This window comes from Octopus bimaculoides, chromosome 3 (genome assembly GCF_046866305.1).
Source record: "Octopus bimaculoides isolate indiv1 chromosome 3, ASM4686630v1, whole genome shotgun sequence".
NCBI classification, from domain to species: Eukaryota; Metazoa; Mollusca; class Cephalopoda; order Octopoda; family Octopodidae; genus Octopus; species Octopus bimaculoides.
Genome location: NC_142930.1, coordinates 136,494,257 through 136,517,452, shown reverse-complemented (window position 1 = coordinate 136,517,452; position 23,196 = coordinate 136,494,257). Strand labels below are relative to the sequence as shown.

Below are 23,196 nucleotides of genomic sequence, written 5' to 3'. Positions count from 1 at the left end.
CTGTCGAAACCCTTTGACATAACGCGTTCGGTTAGACAGGGCTGCCCACTGTCGTCACTTCTGTACGTGCTCACTCTCGAGCCACTACTGCGGAAGCTGGCGACTTTGAGGGGCATCCCGCGAGAACTGGGTTGTGGGCGGAGCGTGTCTGCGTACGCGGACGACGTCACCGTCATAGTGTCGAGCGAACAGCACATCCAGCTGGTCGGCGATACTCTACGTGAATACGAAGCGGTGACGGGAGCAAAAATTAACCCGGAGAAGTCGGTGGGTTTGCGTCTCGGCACCTGGAGAGACAAGCCCATGCCGTCGTCCACCGTCGTGGGACGCTGGACCGACGGACCGGTTAAGTTGCTCGGGGTCTGGTTCGGACTGGACCTCCAAATGGAGAAGAACTGGGACGATATAACGAGTAGGGTGGTGACTCTCTCCCGATTGTGGGCCGAGAGGAAGCTGTCCCTAAAAGGCCGGGCAGAGGTGGCGAACGCGTACATCGCGTCCGTCATCTGTTATCGCCTGACTGTCGTTCCTTGTCCCGACCATACCATCAAGAAACTGGAGCGCATACTCTTCCGCTTTCTGTGGAAGACAGGCGTTCCGATGGTGAGGAGACCCATTTGCTGTCAGCAGCCGCTCAACAGGGGACTGGGCATGCTGTGGTTGATGATGAGCAGACATGCGCTGAGGCTGCGACATCTCCAGCGCTTCCTGGATGACGGTGAGCAGGTGTGGTCGCCCTTCGTTAGGCACACCCTTCTGCAGCTGGTCTCTCTGATCGAACTGCAGTCATGGATAAGGCGGAAACCGGGGCTTGGACAGTGGCATCGCGAGTGTCGCAGTGCTTTGGAGCAGCTCTGCCGTCCGGGGTGTTTCACCCTGGCCAACATGATTTCCACCAAGGCGTTCTATAGAGGTTTAGTGGAGGGGAGGTCCGACGACGTTCTCGGCGCGAATCTGGGCGTCGACCGGGAATATCTGACCCGTCTCTTCAGGACCACTTTCGGGCCGGGGCCTATGGACAACTTCCAGAGATCCCTGGCCTGGCACTGTTATCCAGAAGCACTAACCGTTCGGGATAAGTTCTACAGACACGGATCGAGACACGCCGCCGGTTCGACCTGCCTGAGGTGCCGGTAGGACGACGAGACCGTCCTGCATGCCCTCGTGCAGTGTCCTCATATATTGAATTTGTGGAACTATGTCGAACGACTGCCGTCACGTGTAGAGCCGACCGTTCTGTCGACTAAGTCCATTGTGAATATTGTCCCGCCACCTTCCTTTAACTGGGAAGGCACAGCGGTATTCATCACCTTGTTGGTTATGGCTAAAGAGTGTATATGGTGGACCAGAATGAAAGGACTAGAGACGAATACTTTCCTTTCTGGCCAACCTCTAATTAACTTCTTCAAGTACCACTTGAAAAGGAAGATTAGAGTAGAGAGGGAAGTGGTGTCGAGTAAATGTTTCGATAAAAAGTGGGTGAATGTAGCAAGAATGGTCCGTGTGAATGACGGACCCAATCTAAGCATAACTCTGTAAAAGAAAAGGAGAGAAAGAGAGTAGGGACGCCCATCCAATGTCCAAGGTCTCCGTGGTTCTTTTTTCGTAGGTTTTTTCTTCCCACGGATAACCTTACCTGCTTTTGTTAATACGAACATTAACATTTTTAAAATTTCACTTTTCGAAATTTTCGACTTTATTAACAAAATTTTTTTTTTTATTTAAAAAAATTTTTTTTAAAGAAAAAATTCTACATTGTATTGTTCCCTCTATATTGAGACCTGTGTGTCTAATAAAAGAAATCTATCTATCTATCTATCTATCTATCTATCTATCTATCTATCTATCTATCTCCGCGCGCACACACACACACATATATATAGCCTGGGGCTATAGTAGAAGACACTTGCCCTAAGTGCCACTGTATGGCACCTCCAGCAAGTGTTTTCTACTATAATCTAGGGCAGACCAAAACCTTATGAGTGAATTTGGCATATGGAAACTGAAAGAAGTCCATCGTATATATATATATATATATATATATATATATATAGTGTATGTGTGTGTCTGTGTGTGTGTGTGTATGTGTGTCCGACCACTGCTTAACAGTCGGTATTGATGTGTTTATGTCCTTGTAGCTTAGCTATTTGGCAAAAGTGACCAGTAGAATAAGTACCAGACTTAAAATCTGTATTGAGGTCGATTCATTCGATTAAAATTTCTTCAAAGCGATGCTCCAGCATGGTTGCAGTCTAAAGGATGAAACAAGTTACAGATAACAGAGTACTTTTCGATTACTTTTGGATGAAGAAATAGATGTAATTATTCTTACTCACTCGCATACTCATAATACATACATACATACGCACACACACACACACACACACACACATTTATATATGCAAACATATATATATATATATATATATATATATATATATATATATAAATATATATATATATATATTTGCGAAAAATGACCAAAAGAGGATGAAGGAGAGAGAGAGAGTAAATCTACGTGGTAGAGAATAACAAATTGATTAATAGCTTCACTTCGTCTCAAATAAAATATATTTTGTACGTATATGTTGAAGAATCTTGTGTAAACGTATCGTTATGATACCAGACAACGAGGTGAACTGTTGGCTGTTCGTTCCCTGTCACTTGAGTTGCCCTCTCTGTGGTTGTAATCAATATGTGACTCAGTCACCTTAAGGTTTCTGAGATATCTCAGTTTATATAGATTTTAATATCCAATATTGAGTAAGGCGGCGAGCGGGTAGAAACGTTATCACGACTAGCAAATTGCTTAGTGACATTTCGTTCTGACTTCAAATTCCGCTGAGGTCGACTTTGCCTTTCATTCTTTCGGGAACGATAAAATAAGAACTGGTTGAGCACTGGGGTCAATGCAATCGAATTATGGAACCCAGTGTAAAGTTAAAGTGCCTTTCCTTAACCAGCTACAGTAAGCTCAACAGACAATTATATCACTATGGCCCTTGTCATCTTGCAATGAAAGCAAAATGCTCAACAGTACAACTATGTACCACTTGTTCGATGAGTTCATGAAATTATTGTCTGAGTAAGAGTGCAAATTATTTCATTTAATTAAATATACTTATATGATTGATGAGAAAATATAATTGTAGCAAACATGGTTATTTAATGGTTATTTATGCGGTTTGAAAAAAAGTACATATAATTAATTATTCTTAACACATTTTGCATTAAAAATACACTTGTTTCAGCTAAAGTTAAATTACACAAACTTCCGGTCATTAAGCTAAATCTATCGAAAGACACAGAAATGGCCAATAGAATTTTAACAAAGTATATTTTAAAAATAAATTTCGTCGCTGTAAGTACATAGTGCCATCCTTCCCTGAATTATTTACTAATGAGGAATATTTCAGTTAATGTGACATAAAGTTTCTCAAGATCTACAGAATAATCCACTAAGCAGTGTAGCAAATTTATAACTCTTCGATGCAATTTCTAGTAGCTGAAGCATTTTTTATCACTTTACATGAATCAATATGCCTCTCTCTTAAATACATAGAACTTTAGATTAAAGCAGCGTTGTTTGCCTACGTTCGGGATCGACTAGCAGATATACAACTTCGAATTGACCTCCTCCGAGATTAAGCGCTTTTGTTATCACAACAGCCCACCTACATAACGAGATATGGTCAAGAGGCTCTTTTTGTCAATACTCTGACATTGTATCTCTTAAGCCAAGGAAACACACAATGCTCTCCTAGATATTTGGCGAAATTTTATCAATGATGAGTTACAGGCACTGATTAAAAAGTAGATTTTATGCTTAACACGTTATGTCTTGTTTTTTTACAAATATTTTCATATTTCTCGTAAATCATTCCTTGTAAACTTCAATCGGGAACGAAGGACCCAATGCAGACTTTTCACTAACTAGAAGTAGCAGCAAAAGTTTCTTTAAATTTGTTCATGTTGTTTTACCACATGTCTAACAGGCATGAAAACAAGCTATATATATATATATATATATATATATATATATATATATATATATATAATATTAGGGACAAAATCCAAAATTACAGGCAAAAACTCAATTAAAATCAATTTATAAAAAATCAAAATTAAATTGAGCTTTATAGATAAAATATATATATAAAATATATAGTTTTAGGGAAAATAACCAAGTTTCAAGAACTCATCGATGAAAATCCACTATCACATATAGAAAAATTAACAATTAAAAGCACAATAAATGAGTATAATATAAAACAAAGTAAATATCATAAGATAAAGATAATAAAATGACTACACGTGTTTCATAACCAATTTTCAAATAGAAAGAAAATATAAATCGATTAAAACCAATTAAAATCAATTGAAAATATCGAAAATAAATTCTATTCAAAAATATAGCTAATCTTCAGGTCGAAAGTAGAACAATAATTAAAATAAATAAATAAATATATATATATCTCAACCAACAATAAGTACCAAATGAAATTATATGAAATACTTATTTTATAAAGATAGAAAAATTATTAAAAATATCAAAATAATAAACATTCAATAATCATCCCTTCATCCATTATAATATATGCTAACATGTATATTATATACAAAAACCAGCTTACATAAATTATCATTGGTATTATGATATTTACTTTGTTTTATATTTATTGTGCTTTTAATTGTTAATTTTTCTATATGTGATAGTGGATTTTCATCGATGAGTTCTTGAAACTTAGTTATTTTCCCTAAAACTATATATTATATATATATATATATATATATATATATATATATATAATCACGTTCTTCTTCATCGTTTTCTTTTGTTCTCTCTTCTCTCTTCTTGCCTTTGTTTCTTTCGTCTTATTTTACTCTTCTGTTTTATTACTCTCTGAGGTGTGTGTGTGTGTGTGTGTGCATGTGTGTGTGTATGAATGAGAACGTGTTTGTGTGTGTTCTTGTTCTAGGGTACGCACTTGACAGTCTTTTCCTCTTCCAACGCTCTTAGTCAAAAGCCAACATGTAAATTAAGGATTCAACAAATCATGTGTACTAGCTACTAGTATCACCACTTTTATAGATCACTGTATCTATAACTGTTGTCCAGTATTCTGCTGTTCGAGGAACCGACTGTGTCGGGCTACTCTAGAATAACATGCCACTGGATCGCATTAGATAAACTATATATATATATATGTATGAATGTACAGAGTGCGATGGGTAAACTGTCGCCATGTTATATTTTTAATTTTGTGCATGCACATTGTTTGTTTTTGATTTTGTTGACTATGCAGTATAGTAGAGTTAGTTGGGCACCGACTGTGAGAAGAACAGCATCATGACACAATTTACGCTGCCAGAAACTTGAAAACGACATACTGTATTGCTTGGCAATCGCGCCGAAAGCTCCAATATGAACATTTCAGAGTATTTGGGTGTAAATCTGAGGACAGTTCAGAAGAGTTGGATGAGTCTAATGGTGATTAGGAAGTACGGGGGCTCGACCATCGCCAGGGCATGGGAGTGTCTAAGTTTCTTATCAGGCATTATTAAAATGGCACATCATTTTCCATCATAGAAAGACTTGAGGTCAGTTTTGCCGTTCAGACCAGGAAAATCGTTATAAAATATAATACTCAATGGCAGCGCCGTTCGCAACATCTATGCTTCTGTTACTTGAAACCATGACAGTATCTTAATGACAAGTTGGAGAAAATTTTGGCTCGCTTATATCATGATTATATGATGATTATGCTAAATTCAAGAACATCATTGAATAACCATAATATTTTACAAAATCAGGCGGTGAGCTGGCAGAGTTGTTAGCACGCCGGGCGAAATGCTTTCGTATGCCGCTACGTTGTGAGTTCAAATTCCGCCGAGGTCGACTTTGCAAAGTACCAGTCATGCACTGGAGTCAATGTAATGGACTTATCCCACAAAATTTTCAAGGCCCTGTGCCTAGAGTAGAAATAATAATATTTGATAAAATCAACAAAGATAATTAAGAGAAATAATTAATATTTTGGAACTGATATTTTGTTTTCTATTTTTCAAAAAATACGAGATATTATTCTGGGCATGATTTTCCCCTGCCCAACAGTGCATTCTAAGTGATATTTGTATTAAGCAAATCTTAAAATTAGCTAAGGAAATTGCGATGTAAATAGACAGAAATGAAAATTTATTGGTATGGAAAATATTTTTTTAAATTGTTTAAAAATTAAACACAATTTTCACGTATTTTTCTCTGAAACTAGAATTTAAAAAAAGCTAACAAATAGTAGCTAGCGCGTAATATTTAATGCAAGAATGGTGTGTGCTTGCTCGCAAACTGTTCAAAGGCCAGTTCTTAATGCGCTATTGCTCCTTATAAATTTGTCATTCGCAGATTACTCTTATCTCTCAATTGTAAAGTTTTCTTCATTTCATATATATTCCATATCTTGGAAGAATTCAAAGACGCAATCATTGAAAACGCACGTGCTTTTCATTAATCTACGCACATGCACACATAATAGAAAATCTTTGAAGAGAGAGGAAATCATTTGAATGTGAAAAGGAGGTAGGAATTCTTGGCGAAATGTTTTTCAGTTTGTGGATCGCTCTTGAGAGGAGATGTATTTAACTTCCTACCTCAGACCATTACATAAAATATTCATCTGTTATATTGCAGTCGGAAACTTTTTAAGCAATCTGAAGCATAGAAATATGGTGTCTACAAATATACAAATTAGGCTATTCACTGTGGTAACTGTCTAATAACTGATTGCTGTATATCGTAACTGCTTAAACTATGCTATCGACTAGGGAAAGAAATTAGGTACGCCTCTTTTCCGAACAGTCAGAACACCCTGAAACGGTACATATATTCATATGCACACACATGTATGTATGTATGTATGTATGCATGTATGTATGTATTTATGTATGTACCTCTCTCTCTCTCTCTCTCTGTATATATATATATATATATATATATATCATCTGTCCACCCACACACCATCATCCATACGCCAAAGTCACTAGCCCCTATCCACACACACATACTTACACACTTTCACATACACAAACGCACGCGCACCTTCGTTTTGGGATCACCAAAACATTAATATCTCCCCTTATTGCTAGCTCTCCCATCCAACTACCTTTTTCCAACCAGTCGCCACAATAAAGTGACGGCTATACCTGTTTCCTTTGAGTTCTAAACTGAGATTATCCACGTTATTAATTTATATATTGATATATATGAGAAAGGAAAATGATGTATTATCCCTTCCAGAAAACGAATTTTATGTCTGCTGCAAACCGTAAAGCATTGCTATCCATTACACGAAGGGGAAGACCGAAAGTGTATTTCACTATTTGTTAAGCACTAATATAGCGAAATTAAAAGCAATCGCTCAACCCGATAGAAACAGTTGGTGAATAATTTCCCTCAAATCAAAATACATGAAGTATTCCGATATTATAGAGGTCCCGAAAAGATTCAGTGTAAGTAATGGAAACTTATATAATCGGCCGATAAAATTAGAAAATAAATTCAGACTTAATAATTATGTATGAAGGATTAAGTCAGAAAATCATGTTTACAAATCGAAATGTTGTTTATATCATCGGTTGAAAGTATAGTTTCATAAATGTTGTGTTTGTTGTCCGTTCAAAGGCTACCATTTATAAATATTCACCCAAGCAAGTCAATGCAATGCAACATAACAAATATTACATCACAAATATTACACCATGCTTTACGAAAGTTTGACATTTGTAAATAATTAATTAATTTCAAGTTATCATTAGCAATATTTGTATTTGCAAATAAATTCAAGGCCGGATATTGAAAATATTTAATAAAACATGATAATACAGAGTTGTCCTTGTTTGACAAGTAACTTGAAATACCAATTAGTAGTTCATTTATTAGAAGTTTTGTTTTCTAATGTCTCAGTGACTCCAATTTTATAGAAGTAGCACACATTTAACCATACGATTGTTACATCAGGGGTGATCTAATGATAAATCTAAGTACATATTTCGATGTTTTACTAATCGAGGTATCGTAAATCCTAATTTAATATGGAGTACTTAGTGTTTGTGAAAACGAATATTGCATGGGAGTTTATGGTTTCGATTTCTTGACCCGGTGGTGAGTTGACTTCTTGAGAAAAACATTTCATTTCCCGTGGCTTCAGTTCATTAAGCTGTAAATGAGTAACCCTCTACGCACAAGTGTCTCGGTCAGAGATATGATTGACCTCGGTCACTTGTATGCCATCGAAGTCGGATACTCAGCTTTAAGAGTCTTAGGTGGGAAATTTTGGTGGGAGGAGGATAAGCGATAATATCAACGTCGGTCTTCTACTGATAGGATGAAATCCAACGTTGACGTTGATGATATTTGAGCAGTCAGAACGTAAAGCTGGATGAAATGCCGCCATTTTTGTCTGGCATGGTAACGATTCTGCTAGGTCACCGTGTTTTTGGATTTAAAAATTAATAGACTACCCGAGACCCTTTGGGTCAGTGACAGTTCAAGTTATAAAGCATTGAAGCTGACTGAAACATTACATTGAAAAGAAAGTTAATTTTATGGTGATTCAGTTAAATATTTCAATTCGTTCGTGTTATCATAGATTTACAAATTCATGTTTAAGGTTTTATTGATTATGTACAGTATTTAATAGAAATAGAACTTCCGAGATAAACTTGAACTTCAGTAACAGCAGTTATTTATGGAATATCTGCACACTTCTGCAAAAATGTAAAAGGAATTGGTATATAACGTAAACATAAAATTAATGGAAACAATCTTGACAGTATTATATATTCCCATTACAGGGTTATGTTACTTTCGGAGTATTTTCCCATTATGCACCATTTTAGCTATTCATGAAGGTACCCCACACAAAAAACCCCCCGCGTATCTCGAGAATCCGTGATCCGATTTACGCGAAAATTGTTTTATTCCGTTTGTATTCACATCTTAGAGGTACTTTACTTTCAGAGTATTTTTCCCATTATGCGCCGGTTTGGCTGTATTAAATTACAAACAAGCACCCGAGAAAGCAAGCACGCAAGCAAACACAAAAGCAAGCAAGCAATCGCAGAGTTTTAGTAGTATATAGATAAAGTGATACAAATTTGCAATTCAAATTACAATATTCTGCAGAAACGCTATCTAAATGTGTGCTTTTCCACATTTTCATCTTTAAAGTATATATTTACTATAGAAGACAGAACTATTTCAACCTTGATACTTTTATCCTTTATCTACGCTCTACAGCGTTCCTTTTGCGATTGGATGTACGTTGGACAAACAGACAATTAGACAGCTGACTGTCCGATTAGGCAGTGGATTACACATCGCTCAACATTTCCGATCCGACAACAACTCAGTACCTCTTGGTCTTCAGTTTGGTTCCTAAAACGGATATTGAAATTTTCGTTTCTAAAATCTTACAAACGTGACGGGTTAAATTCCTATCCTCAATTTCTTTAATCCTATTCCCACTCCTCCTCTACCTGCATCAGTCTTACACGCCATTCCTTGTGAGCATATATATATATATATATATATATATATATATATATATATGCTCACATATGTGTGTGTGTGTAAAGTACGTGTATGGTTGTATATGTATGTATCGATATATCTTTCTATCTTTATGCATATATAAACACACACAAACATATACACACATTATATCCCACACAAAAGTGGGGCACTACCAGCCTTTGTTTCAACATGTGGTCTGTATCTCTGCATGCGCCGATGACCGTAATTAAAGTCTTGACGATAAGTATGTATTTACATAGTTAACAACTCCGTATATTGGAGTAAATCTATATATATATATTCCCCGTGACTGCTGCTTGTAATGTAGCTTGAAGATTTGAATATCGCGAATGTTTACGTCAAATTGACAACTGTTTTATGTTTTGACATAATATTGATTGCAAAATGGAACGTAATTTCCATTCTGAAACTTTCATTAAATCTAATTGATCCCAGTAGAATATTCTAGGCACGAACTAAGAGATGGCTGTTAATGTTATACATGTAATTTAGACTTTTGTATTTGTTAGCTTTTCTTATGAATTATTCTTCAGGTTCCTTAAGCTTCCTCTGTTTTTCTGATGCAAAAATAGGATGATAATGGACTTCTCGTTAGCTGTTCTGAGTATTTCTGTTCCTAAGTTGCATACATGTACATACATACATACGCACGCCTGAACAAACACTGATACGCACGCATGCGCAAACACACACACGCACAAACACACTTATACACCATGTGTGTGTGTGTGTGCTCCAGTTGGCTGCAATCGGGATGCGTTTTACCACACTGCTCTAAGTTCCTTTGTCCTCCAGTATATCTATCTATCTGTCTGTCTGTCTGTCTGTCTATCTTTGTGTGTCTGTCTATCTTTGTGTGTCTGTCTATTCTTCTATCTATCTGTCTGCATATATACACGTTCACACATGTACGCTCACTCATATTATTCGTACCAATTATTTTATTTATGGCTATATATGTTAGGCTGAAAGAAAGTACATAAAATAATTTGTGGGCGTTTGTGTTTCGTATTAAATCAAGTATTTCTATTGTTGAAGATTTGTGTAGATATGTTAGCATTTTTGTATTTGTGCTATCTGAAGTCAGTAGGTGGAGAAGTAGAAGTTCATAATGTTGTTATACATTTGTGTGTATCAATCTAAAGCAGTGGTTCTCAATCGGGGTCCATATGGACCCTGAGGGTCCGTATAAGATTCTGGGGTTCCTCAGTGGAAAATAGTGAATTGGAGATCCACAGTAGTTGTTTAAGAGCTCATGAAAAACAGTTTGCTTTCGATGTATGCGCTAGTACGTATTGCATGAAAGAGCTAGGTTTATTTCTCTAACATTTTACATAGTTCAAACTGTACAAGTTAATGTGTGAAAACCAAAAGAGGAATTTTGAAAGAAGTTTCTATAAAATTAGTTTAATCATTGAATGACTATGGAACCCACCTGAATAAAATTATAATCAAAGGGGTTTATAGGTACAACAAATCTCTGAGAAACCCAGATCTAAAGCAATATGTGAGCATGCGTATGAGTATGTCTGTGTGCATGAAGTATGTTAAAACAAAGTGTGTACCAATGTTTTTCTGTGTGTTTGTGTTAGTAGATCATGAGCATGGTTTTGATTAATGCTTTTTGTATAATAATATCATTGTGTATGAATCTGTATGTGTTTCAGTGTATGTTTACAGTATTATGTATAAGATCACGATGGTGAATTGGCAAAATCGCAGTTGCGTCCTGACTTGCGTATTTATTCCGACTCTACATTCTGAATTCAAATATCACTGACGCCAACTTCAACTTTCATTCCCCCTTAGATCAACTAAATGATGTGCTTCTCAAGTATAAGAATCGATGTAACCGAATAACATTTGCATTTGTTGCCTGGTGACTATTTCAAAAACAATTATGCGTGTGAGAGTTATTTGTTAGTATAAAATAGTTGAGAAAAATCAAACGCATTTATTTTAAAGAAGTATACACTCGATCATATAATTTCTATGCTTGGAATCTAATATATGTTCATGGTAGAAACAACGTAAAATGTCTCACTTTTTCCCCTTTATATTACGCTTTTAGCTGTCAAAAATTATCTGCATAAGAATGGTTTTAATATGCATCATTCAGAAGATTTCATGATAAAATGCATTTAATCTTATTTTCTTCAAGGTGAACCTTTGTTTTCATTCTTCGTTTTGCTTATTTTACTTTGAAACTGTTGACGAGAAAGATTAATGTGTAGAAGGGAACACGAGTGTAGTAGAACAATATTATCACGGAAATAAACAGATTACATGCTGATCTAACAAGAAAGTATTTGTGCGATCACGCTACATGCTAAAAATTTTCAACAAATTCCCTTGAAATCATCGAATCAACTGAAGAAAAAACATCTCTCTACCGCTAAAAAAACAAAATGAAGTATATATTAGATAATGAAGACCGAAACGCACTCCTAAAATACGTCAGAGCTAGAATATCTTTAACCATAGATATAAAAAACAATGACAATAACAGCAAAAGAATAACATTGCATGTTTAGAAATTATTTTCTCGGAATCAGAAGGATGGAAAGTAAATACCATCTACGTTGGATTTCGACTGAGAAATGTGCTTTGCGGTTCAACGATAAAATCTGTGCGATAAAACCTTCTAGAATAGAATAGTTTAAATTAAGGGAACTATCTTATTAATTTAAGATGAGAAAACAAACTTTCTATCGGTAACGAAATTTCACAGCAAATATATATATTGATTTCAAACTGTAGCATAGGGCAAAGTTCGAGCAAGAGATTAAGTCGATTATATCGACTCCTGTGCTCAACTGGTACTTATTTAATCGAATTCAAAAGGAACAAAAGTAAAGTTGACCTCGATAGAATATAAACTCAGAAAATAAAGACGGACGAAATGCTGCCAAGCATTTCTCCCGCTCTGCTAACGATTCTGTCAGTTCGCCGCCATAAAGCGAATAAATACCGAAAAGCATTAACTTGATGCTTAAATGTTTGGGCGGCTATAGGGCTAAAAGTATTGTTTCTAATCAATGCAGAAATATTTGAGCAAAATATTGTTCGTACTGTTAATGGAAATGAGAATGTAGTATTCTCTAATAAAATCTCAAATTCTTTTAATATAAAATCGGCTAGAAGATTTAAAGATAAAAATAAAAGTAGAATAAACGCTAACTTTAAAATGGATGGAAATCACAGAACACTAACTCCTTCAAAAACTGGTATAAACATTAAAACTATGATCTTAACTCGGAGAATACTTTATATCATTAATCGTTCCATTTGGTAAACAGGTCAATTACAATTTTTCCAAATTGTTTAATATAGCAATTCAAAAATATTTTCTAAAAAGCCATAATCGTTACAAAATTTTAATTGACATAAGATTAGATCGGGTTATTGTCTTAGCCGTAATATTGCACAAATTATAACAGCACATAATCTTAAAATAATATCGAAATTTCAGAAAAGCGATTAAGATCAGAATAGCGTAATAAATTCGAAGCATAATAGCGTCAAACGGAATAAAGAAACGCAAATAGTAGGGAACGCTAAGAAATTAAATGTCGTGGAAAGGGACAGAGTCCAATCTAATATAAATAATAACGTCAAATCGAATAAAAATTCAGCTAGAAATAGAATATAGTTAACGTTATCTAAAGGAATAAATAGTAATAAGGAACTTGGTGGAAATGAATTTAATTCTACAATAAATGATCAAATCTATCTTTGCAACGAGAATCATGTTATGTGGAAAATAAGTGTAAAACTAAAAATGTAATATATAAATGTATAATTACATCTGAGGGTAAGGAATTCTTTTACATTGGTGGGACATCATTAATTTTCAAGAGGAGAATAGCAAATCATTTGAGTTCATTTAAAGACAAAATAAAGGGTCCAAAGGAGTCTTAGGAAATTAATTTGGTCTTTTAAGGACAGTAACAAGGACTATGCGGATTAAATTAGAGTTAATTTGCACTGCAAAACCAAAACCATACAGACCTGGAAACAACATATATGACCTTGTTGAGAAGAATTTTACATGATTTTCACATCCAAGACTAATGTGATAAATTCTAGACAGGAGCAAGCATTGAGATGCTTGCACATGAGGTATTTGCGAAGTATAAATGAATAATTATCATTTAAACAAAAGACACAGGAGTGACTGTGTAGTAGGTAGCTTGCTTACCAACCACATAGTTCTGGGTTCTACTTTAGCTTCGGGCCGACCAAAGGTTTGTGAGTGGATTTGGTAGAAGGAAACTGAAAGCAGCCCGTCGTATATATATATATATTAAATATATACTTTTATAAAACAAATTTTACAAAATATATAGTATCTGTTAACAGTCTTAGCCAAAAACTCACAGTTGAGTTTTTGTATATATATATGTATACATGTCTCTGAAAGGATAGAGCTCAAAATCAATGCATTGAAGATACTTTATTGCAGCAACAATTATAATAACAGAAACAACCACAATAAGCCAAACCTATGCACATTTCAATAGGGTATCCCGGAAAAATAAACCACATCATAAGATGTCTCGTAAAATATTGTAACAAATTACAACATATTACAAATTTCTGGATACTCCATCTCATCAGGGTCGCATTATTGCCATCACCAATACTATTATTAGCAAAACACACACATCATCCAAGAGGGTGAAAGAATAATCGACGGCACGCAACCTACCATCGTTATTTTCTTACAGAATGTAAACAAACCAGTCAAGCGAAATCCAGCGACGTACGTCGCTGAATTTCGGTTGCACACACGCACGCACACATGCACACACGTACACACACAGAAGCACATACACACACATATGTCTTTAACTATTTATTACTTTCGCTAATAGCTCTATAAAGATAAGTAAACAGTATTTTCACTATTACTGTGATATATTTGAATATGTACTGGTAAAATGTTGATTGACTTCGAAACGCAAAGTTTACTAGGTTGGGATTTGGACTAAGAGTGCTGTAACTAATATCACGTAGTATTATATATGGTCCAAAATCTTAAACCTCGAACGATGCCGCCAACGACTACCGTATGTATGTATGCATGCATGTGTCTGTGTGTGTAAATATACAAATATACGTACATACATAAGTGTGTGTAAATGTTTGTATATGTTAGAATGCGTAAATAGTTTCCTATATGCGTATCTTTATTGATAATTTAATATTCACGTTTCAAATAGACTGAATCGTAAATCGTTAATAATTAAACCAGACGGAGAAATATAATTGCACTTAAATATTAAATCTACATAAACTTGTAAAAGAAATCATTTATTTTATAATATATATGTAAAATTAGCATATAATATGAAATACTGTTTCGTAATAATAAATTATATTTGTTAAAATGTGCTATTTGATTAAAAGATGAACGTACCAAAAATCACCGTCATGTTAACAAAATAGAACAGTTGCAATAAATGATAAATAAATGAATATAAACTGAACTCATTATAAAAGACACATTACTTATAAAATTCTTAATATAGAAATATAGATTATCAAACTCTTAGTTTATATGTAGTGTGAAAGGGGGGGGGAGGAATTAGTTCTTGGATACAGCATTAACTCATATGATCAGACGATATGTTATAGACCGTTAATATGTGTGTGTGTGTGTGTGTGTGTGTGTGTGTGTACGTGCGCTCGCGTGCGTGTAGGTATGTGTATGCATAAATATTTAGAAGTAATGTGATGTATCTATGAGTGAGTATGCATGTCTCATAGCACGTACGCGTAGTTATCTACGTATAAGAGTATATGTATGTTCATATGCGTGTATGGATATATATATAAGCAAATTAGTGGGTTTTAATAAAACTTTACGGCAATGCGAATGAGGAATAAGCTGGAATAAAATATAGCTTTGCCAATAAATAACAACGATAAAGGGTTGTCTAAAACTTCGTTTTTAATATTCCAGTGTTCCGTGGGGAAAAAAAAGCCAAAAGGTTTTATTAAAATTCACCATTTTGCCCACGCATTGCAGTGCATCGAACGAGTTGTCAAATACTCAAATACTTACATGTATATATATGTACGAACGTGTGTGTATGTGCATGTGTGTATGCATGAGTCTATGAATGTATATGTTTGTGTATCTGTATATACAGTTCAGCTGTACTTCATCCGTAATTTTGAGAAAAATTAAAAAAACAGAAACAATAGGAAAACTGTATTAATATATAAAATATAGACAGGAGGAAGACCACAAACATTTATATGCAGAACGAGAATATATATATACAACAAAATGAAGAAGGGAAGTGAATATTTCGAAGTAATGGAAAATATGGGTGTATCTGCGTTTGTTTATGTCTCACAATATATAGTATATGTGTATGTATGTATATGCATGCGTATGTGTATATATATATACATGTGTATGTGTATATGTTGCCAACCTTGTTTTGTTCCTGTTCCCCCTCTCTCTCTCTCCATCCACCTTTCTCTGTGTATATATATGAATCTACTTAGCTATTTCTATTAAAAACTATGGATATAATGATATTCGAAGCGTAAATTGTATTGCTTTTGAGACTCTGTCTTAAGAAATGCACATAGTTTACATTAATGCTAATATGTTATCATATTATGAATCCTATTATGTTCATATCCTACTTAATGAACATATTTAGGAAATGTACATTTTATGTGGTGTTGAAAGAAACGTAATTAAAGGATGAAATACAATAAATTCCCTTCATTCTCACTAATTGTATTTACATTCTGCGACTAATACTTTCGGACTGGCATTTCAGTTTGTATACATAATATACTTCTTTAAGGCAGACCATATATGCATGTACAATCTATTAGCCGGTATTCCCAGGTGTCCTTATTGAGAATCCTATTCAAATTATTTAATTCCCTTTATCTGATATATTAACACACACACACACACACACACACACACACACACACACACACACACACACACACATACACACACACACACATATATATATGTACATACATGCATTCACTCATACACACACACATACATATTTGTATATATACATCTATGGTAAATGAGAGACATAAGATGGAAGATACGAAAATTTTTATTTATCACTACAATTGTTTCTACACATCTAACATAGATCCCTCACAGGTTGGATGCTTACCGATTGGTTCTGGAACATCCAACGGTGCATATGTGTCTCTTCAGGTGATAGATAGATGTAACTCGTTAAGATAACAGTTCTGCAATGCATCTTCTCATTTCGTGTAAAGAAAAGCAACAAATTAAAGGAAATAGTTTTATTTATGTAGAAGATCAATAATAAAATAATAGATGCAAAAAAGAAACGAACATGCAATACAGCGAAAAATCTTTAAATATAACCGTTAACGGATATGTATGTATAAACGCTGTCGCGTAGGCTATATGGCGCACGTACACTCGCTCATACAAGCATCCAGAAGATGTAATCATACGCACACGTGTGAGTTGGCGCACAAATGTTAACATAGCGAATTAAATAGCCACTTGGTGTTTATAAGAATGGAGAGGTTAAAGCTAAATTTAATTCATCCATATCTTAAGGTAAATTATGTTAACAGTTACTCAAATGAATTCTAACTGCATTGTACGAAATTACATTTATATGCATGTAAGCATCTTGAGAGTCTTTCAGAAATTCTATTAATGATCTTATTAGTCCACAGAATAGACAGGGAGTCCTCAGAGGAGAGTCGGCATCTCCTGGAAATGATATTATATGGTTTTACGTGTCTTACTATGGACCAGGTTATGTCATGCTTAATTTTATCCTCCTTAACTCACTACACAAATATATATATATGTAAAATTATATATGTATATACAGTAGCGGTCATAATATAAGGGTCAGTAAGAGCAAGTGTATTGAAATATTTATTATAGAAGATTAACAAAACATTGAGACTAGATATTTTACACATATTTAGATATATCTAACATCTTTATCACTCAAAAAATCTATGACTCTCTTCGCAGTGTGACAGGGAGCGTTGTCCTGCATAAAGATAGGAGGTTGAACTGATGAGAATCGGAGATGCGGAACGGCATGCTTTCTAAGAATTTGCTTGTAGGTTTCAGTCCCTTGTAGGCGAATAAGTGGACTAGGACCAGCAGAAGAGCTCACTCCCCATACCATTACACTGCTTCTTCCATATTTTTGGCCGCTGCAATTTGGAAGATTATTTGTTCTTTTCCTCATAACTTACGAAATATTTATTTCATTCACTTGAAACTTTCACGAAAAAAAGATGTTAGATATATTTAGATATGTGTAAAATATCTAGTCTCAGTCTGTTGTTAACCTTTTATAATTACTATTTCAATACACTTGTTCTTACTGACCCTTATATTATGGCCCCTACTGTACACACACACACACACACACGCACACACATACACACATATATATATGTACATATCCTTCTAAAAATCACTAACATAAGTAACGTATGGCCCCTTATAGCATATATACACTATTTACCTTTTTACTACAGAATTTAACGGTTTCTTAATGGCCAGCAGTTTGTCTTTGAAAGTTAACTGACCATTTGTATCCTCTTGCTGTCCGCTCCAGTACTACTCCAGACCGGGGTTGTTTCAGATATACTGCCTACTTATAATAATTAGTAAAATGCATACGAGATCAACTATAATTAAATTATAGTCGACTATTATTATATAGTTCTATAACTACCGGTATTTCTAATTATATTTCTTATTTTTTCACTTTATTTTTTGACTTAACTAAAACACTCATTTTTATTTATCTAACTCAAGCCTCCTCCCCACATATATATAGGAATGTACCACTTAATATTATGGGTCAGCATGTAGCACCAATTGATTATCACCGTTCTCACTTTCTCCTTTTTCTTTTTACTTATATTTTATTTACTTTTCCGCTCTAATGAAGTTTCGTGATTCAATTTGATTTAACTAACAGCCTACAATGATAACTATCATTACTATTTTTGTGGCGGTTAAAACTGAGAATCATGGTAACCGAAGCAGATTCTGTCTGTTCGTAATTAATAAATGATAATTGATGTAAATCGTTGTAAATCAATTGTTATTCATCAATTGTATCTCTATTTTCTATTTTCCTTATATATATACAGAGAAAGAGAGAGAGAGAGAGAAAGAAGGAGGAGAGCAATTAAAAAACTTAGCTTCTATGCGTGTTGAATAATCGATGTTTAAATAAAACATTTGCCTTGGTTACGAAATAACTGTAAAAGTGGGCCAAATGAATAAAGCTTATTTTAAAATCTCAGTGGTTAATACTGAACCAATTTCATATTTAATACACAAATTAAATAAATTGATTTTTAAAATTAATTTAGTTTAAGCTTGTTACATACTACAATCTTCAGTAGTATACTCCCATATTTATGAAAATAATATAAACTGTAGCATATATTTACCTTTATTTATCCACAGCAGTTCGTAATTCAAGGTGCTCAAATATTTTCCAAAATAATTAGAGAGAAAGAAAAAGGCGTATTTTTTTGTTCACAAGTCAACGTGCTTCTAACTTGCCGGGGCCGAAGGTGGCAAATCATGTATGTATAGAGGGACATAGAGAGTGGAAGAAGAGCAGTTATTTCGTCTGTCTTTACGTTCTGTGTTCAAATTCCGCCGAGGATGACTTTGCTTTCATCTTTTCGGCGTCGATAAATTAAGTACCAGTTGCGTACTGGGTCGGTCTAATCGACTGGCCCTCTTCTCAAAAATTTCGGGCCTTGTGCCTAGAGTAGAAGAGAATATATACGCACAACGGCATTACCTTGATATCTAAATCTTTCGATGCCGATGTATTATATTACGTCTGTCTATGTACCTAGTCTATATAATTATTTGTCTTGACTACAGATACAACACAATATTAGTGACAAGATACGAGCCACTACTGACCCGTCGGTTATTTACCTGATACCCACTCGTGAGGCTGTCGACTCTTCTTGTATATATTACTGAGAACTTGAATTTATGACACTAACAAAGAATATTCAAATGGTTAAAGTTTGAAGTAAACTCCATATTCAACCTTTTGAGATTATATTGATGCTGTGCAACACTAAACGAGAAATAAATTGATAAAGCATAAACATTATTATCGTAATGGAATAGTTAAATACAAGAAAACTGCTCGTGGTCTGCCTTTATTGGAAAATATTAATGCAAAAGTTCAAACAGTGGAATGAATTTATGCCAAGAGGAAGAATTTATTCCACTGCCTGAACTAATATAACATATTTCTCTTCAGTCCATATATTATTGTTTTTTTGTGTGTATAACTTGGAAAATAGATAAATATTATTGATTTCTCTTGAGACTGTTCTATAAACTAATGTGATTTCTTTTCTATTTCAGATAAAAGAGAATCGTTTTCAAGCAGAGACAGTACGTATTGCAGATTTTGTTTATATATACAAATTTTCGAAGAATTGTTTCAGGATCTAATTCGTTGAATTAACAATATTTTATACTTGCAAGAAAATAGCTACTGAAAAAATTATTCCAATTGACAAAATGCCATTTATTTATTTAAAGTTTTTTAAGTCGTAAACATTCCTCATTGTCCTTGAATCTACTCCGTCAATGGAGCTGCCTTTAATTTCAATTTACTTACATGTTGATTATTTCGAAAGTATGACTGTTGTGTGATTATCTATTATCTTCGACTGACTTGAGCTATGGATTAAATTCGTGATTAAGTAGTGACAGAGGATAAAACTTAAAGATTTGGTCTTTATGTAGTGGATCTGGAAATGGTCAGTTTTGTGGAATACATATATCTTTAGTTAGAGTAGATAATAATATTTCAATCATGCAACTGCTGCTTAACAAAGATCTATATATTGTATATCTGAGAAGTTAAGCTCTATTTACATATATCATACGTTATAATATAAAACAGAATATTGGTCTGTCCTCTACCTATGAAACCTATGGGCAGTTAAATATCCTGGACTTGCGCTAGTTGAATCCGAACATCTGAATCAGCTTGAAAGCTAACATAGGATAAATAACATTAAATTACAAAGCCTATTATGAGCACAGCCTTAACAGGTAAGAGAGAATATTCACGACCTGTGTAGTGTGTTATGAACATATCTTTGGCATTCTATTGACTGACTGTAAATATCCACCAATTCTAATTATTTGGAATATTGAATTTTCTAAATATCTTAGAGATTCAGAAAAATAGGATTATTTTTGTTACGCTGAAAAACTAAGTGAAATTCGATGAGTTAATTATATGAGATGCTGTAACCACATGGAAGGAAGTATTTCGATGATATTCTTACGACAAATGCAAATGTTAGTCAATGTGGATGAGATAATATTTTATTAATTCACGAATTTGAATTCATAAAATTTGAATACATTAATTACTGAATGAATCCCACATGTGTGGAGAATGAATATTTATACCCATTGTCTCTTGATTTGATGGTAAAGCTCATGCTGCAATAGCCGAAATTATAGAAAAACCATTGGAGGAACGAAATTTAGTCACAGTTTAGTTTAATACTTTATGAAAATGTAAATTCAATAATCTTTCGGTTGTCAGATCCAATCCGAAGTAAATCTGAAACATATTATAATCCGAATTAAATATAAGGTCGTTTATATTTTACAATCTATCAGTATTAACATTGAATAGATAATTCGTCAGCTTGTTATGAAAGGATTCTGTAACATAGACATAGATAGTTATGCGATTCCATTGTTCTATCCGTCTCAAAATAATTACATTTTTGAAAACAGTATATAATTCGGTAGACATTTCATTCCAGTTATTCGGATATTAAAATTACTATGCGCACTAGAAAAGTTTTGCTATTATTCGTTAATTCCTTTTAGGTTAACAGTTGTAATTAGATATTATATAATGTGACTAATAAAGCGTATGAAGGGCTAAGGTTTCTCAATGAATATTCTTGTGCATCTCAATCATACTTCGGAAGAAATTCTTCCCTGCTGATGATAATCCTTAACGTTACGAGTCAGAAATAGTTTGAGAAAAATGAATGATTAAAAAGCGGTAATTGTCAAGTGGATCGTCACAGTCCAGCACGGAGAAGGGAGAAACTCTGTGTAGATTCATATATTTTGATATCAGAAACATATCAATACCTCTACTCAACGCACTTCCATAACAGATAAAATTAACATATATAAATAAATATTCATGAAATGTTCTTTCATATTTTATGTTTACTTCGAAAATAGAGGTGAACACCTTTCTCCATGTGAATGGCTGGAAAAGTTGTTAGCACACTAGAATATTTTCGTACTCTTCATAACATGAAACCAATGGTAGACTTAATTCACGAAAAAAGAAATCATATCCACTAATGTAATGTTGAGCACTCATTTTCATCGTTCGACATTTACGTGTTTATATATATATATATATATATATATATATATTTGCTTTGGAACAGCAGCATAGTCGAGATGGTATGTTTTCTTCTCTTCTTCTTGTTTTTTGCAAACATCTTCAAAATGACTTTCTAAAATGAAATTCCATTATGCAGCTGACGAGTACATTTTCATTGTACATTCTGTGGTGTTCTCACTACATGAATAAACGGAGCTTGTACGAAACGTACGTACTGCTATAACCTATTGAATTTTTGTTGCTTATCTTCAAATATCTATCTATCTATCTATCTATCTATCTATCTATATAGAAAATCCAAATAAGAAGACAAAGAAAGACTTTAACACATCTTTGACCCGTGTGTGGAACCAGCTATCATAGTCGAAGGGAAAACCCTGAACTTCTTTGATAAGTTCACTACCCCGGTAGCATACTCTCCAGATCTGTGAATATTAACGACGAAGTCGATGCACACATCGCCGAGGGAAGTTCAGCATTCGGGCGGCTACGTGAATCAGTGTGGAAGAGGAAAGACATTAGGCCGGTCACCATCACGTTGAAGGTGTGCCAAACTGTTGTACTGCCTACACCACTGTACGACCGCGACAATTGGATAGCTTATGAACGCCACACTAAAAAGCTAAACAGCGTCCACATGAACTGCCTGGGAAAACTGCTGGAAATCACCTGGCAAAACAACGTCCCAGACACGGAGTTCCTCTCTCGATCTTATCTGCCAAGCATTTAGACGCTGCTGAGGAGAACACAAGTCGTGCGAGCAGGTCACCTTGTTCAAATGCCTGTAACACGATTTCCCAAGAGACTTTCACAGAGAACTGGCGGAAGGCAAGCGCACTCAATTTGGACTGAAAAAGCGTTTCAAAGACACGCTCAAAGCATAACTGAAGAGCTTTGAGATCAACCCTGACACCTTGGAAACGCTAGCACAAGACCGCGCTGCCTGGTGATGCTGCACCAAGTGCTACCTCCTATGAACAGAATAAGATTGCATGGGTACACAGTTGACGCGAACCAATCAAGTCCAGAGCCAACTTCTCGGCTTCATCTACCAGCAGACTACCAGTGCCCGACCGGGTACACTTCGCCCCGCTTACTTCTCCTATGTGACATCCTTGGTCATCGTTGACCAAGTAAAGTCGC

The 23,196-nt window shown here is 34.7% G+C and overlaps 1 protein-coding gene across 2 annotated transcripts in view; it reads left to right on the top strand.

Annotated features, from left to right (window-relative positions):
* LOC106872480 (leukocyte tyrosine kinase receptor) overlaps nt 1–23,196 on the top strand; it is a 466,463-nt gene that overhangs the window by 192,815 nt on the left and 250,452 nt on the right. For both annotated transcript variants that reach the window (XM_089349709.1, XM_089349710.1), the window contains exon 3: nt 20,016–20,045. In XM_089349709.1, coding sequence (XP_089205835.1) covers nt 20,016–20,045 — 30 coding nt within the window. The remainder of the gene's footprint in view (nt 1–20,015; nt 20,046–23,196) is intronic.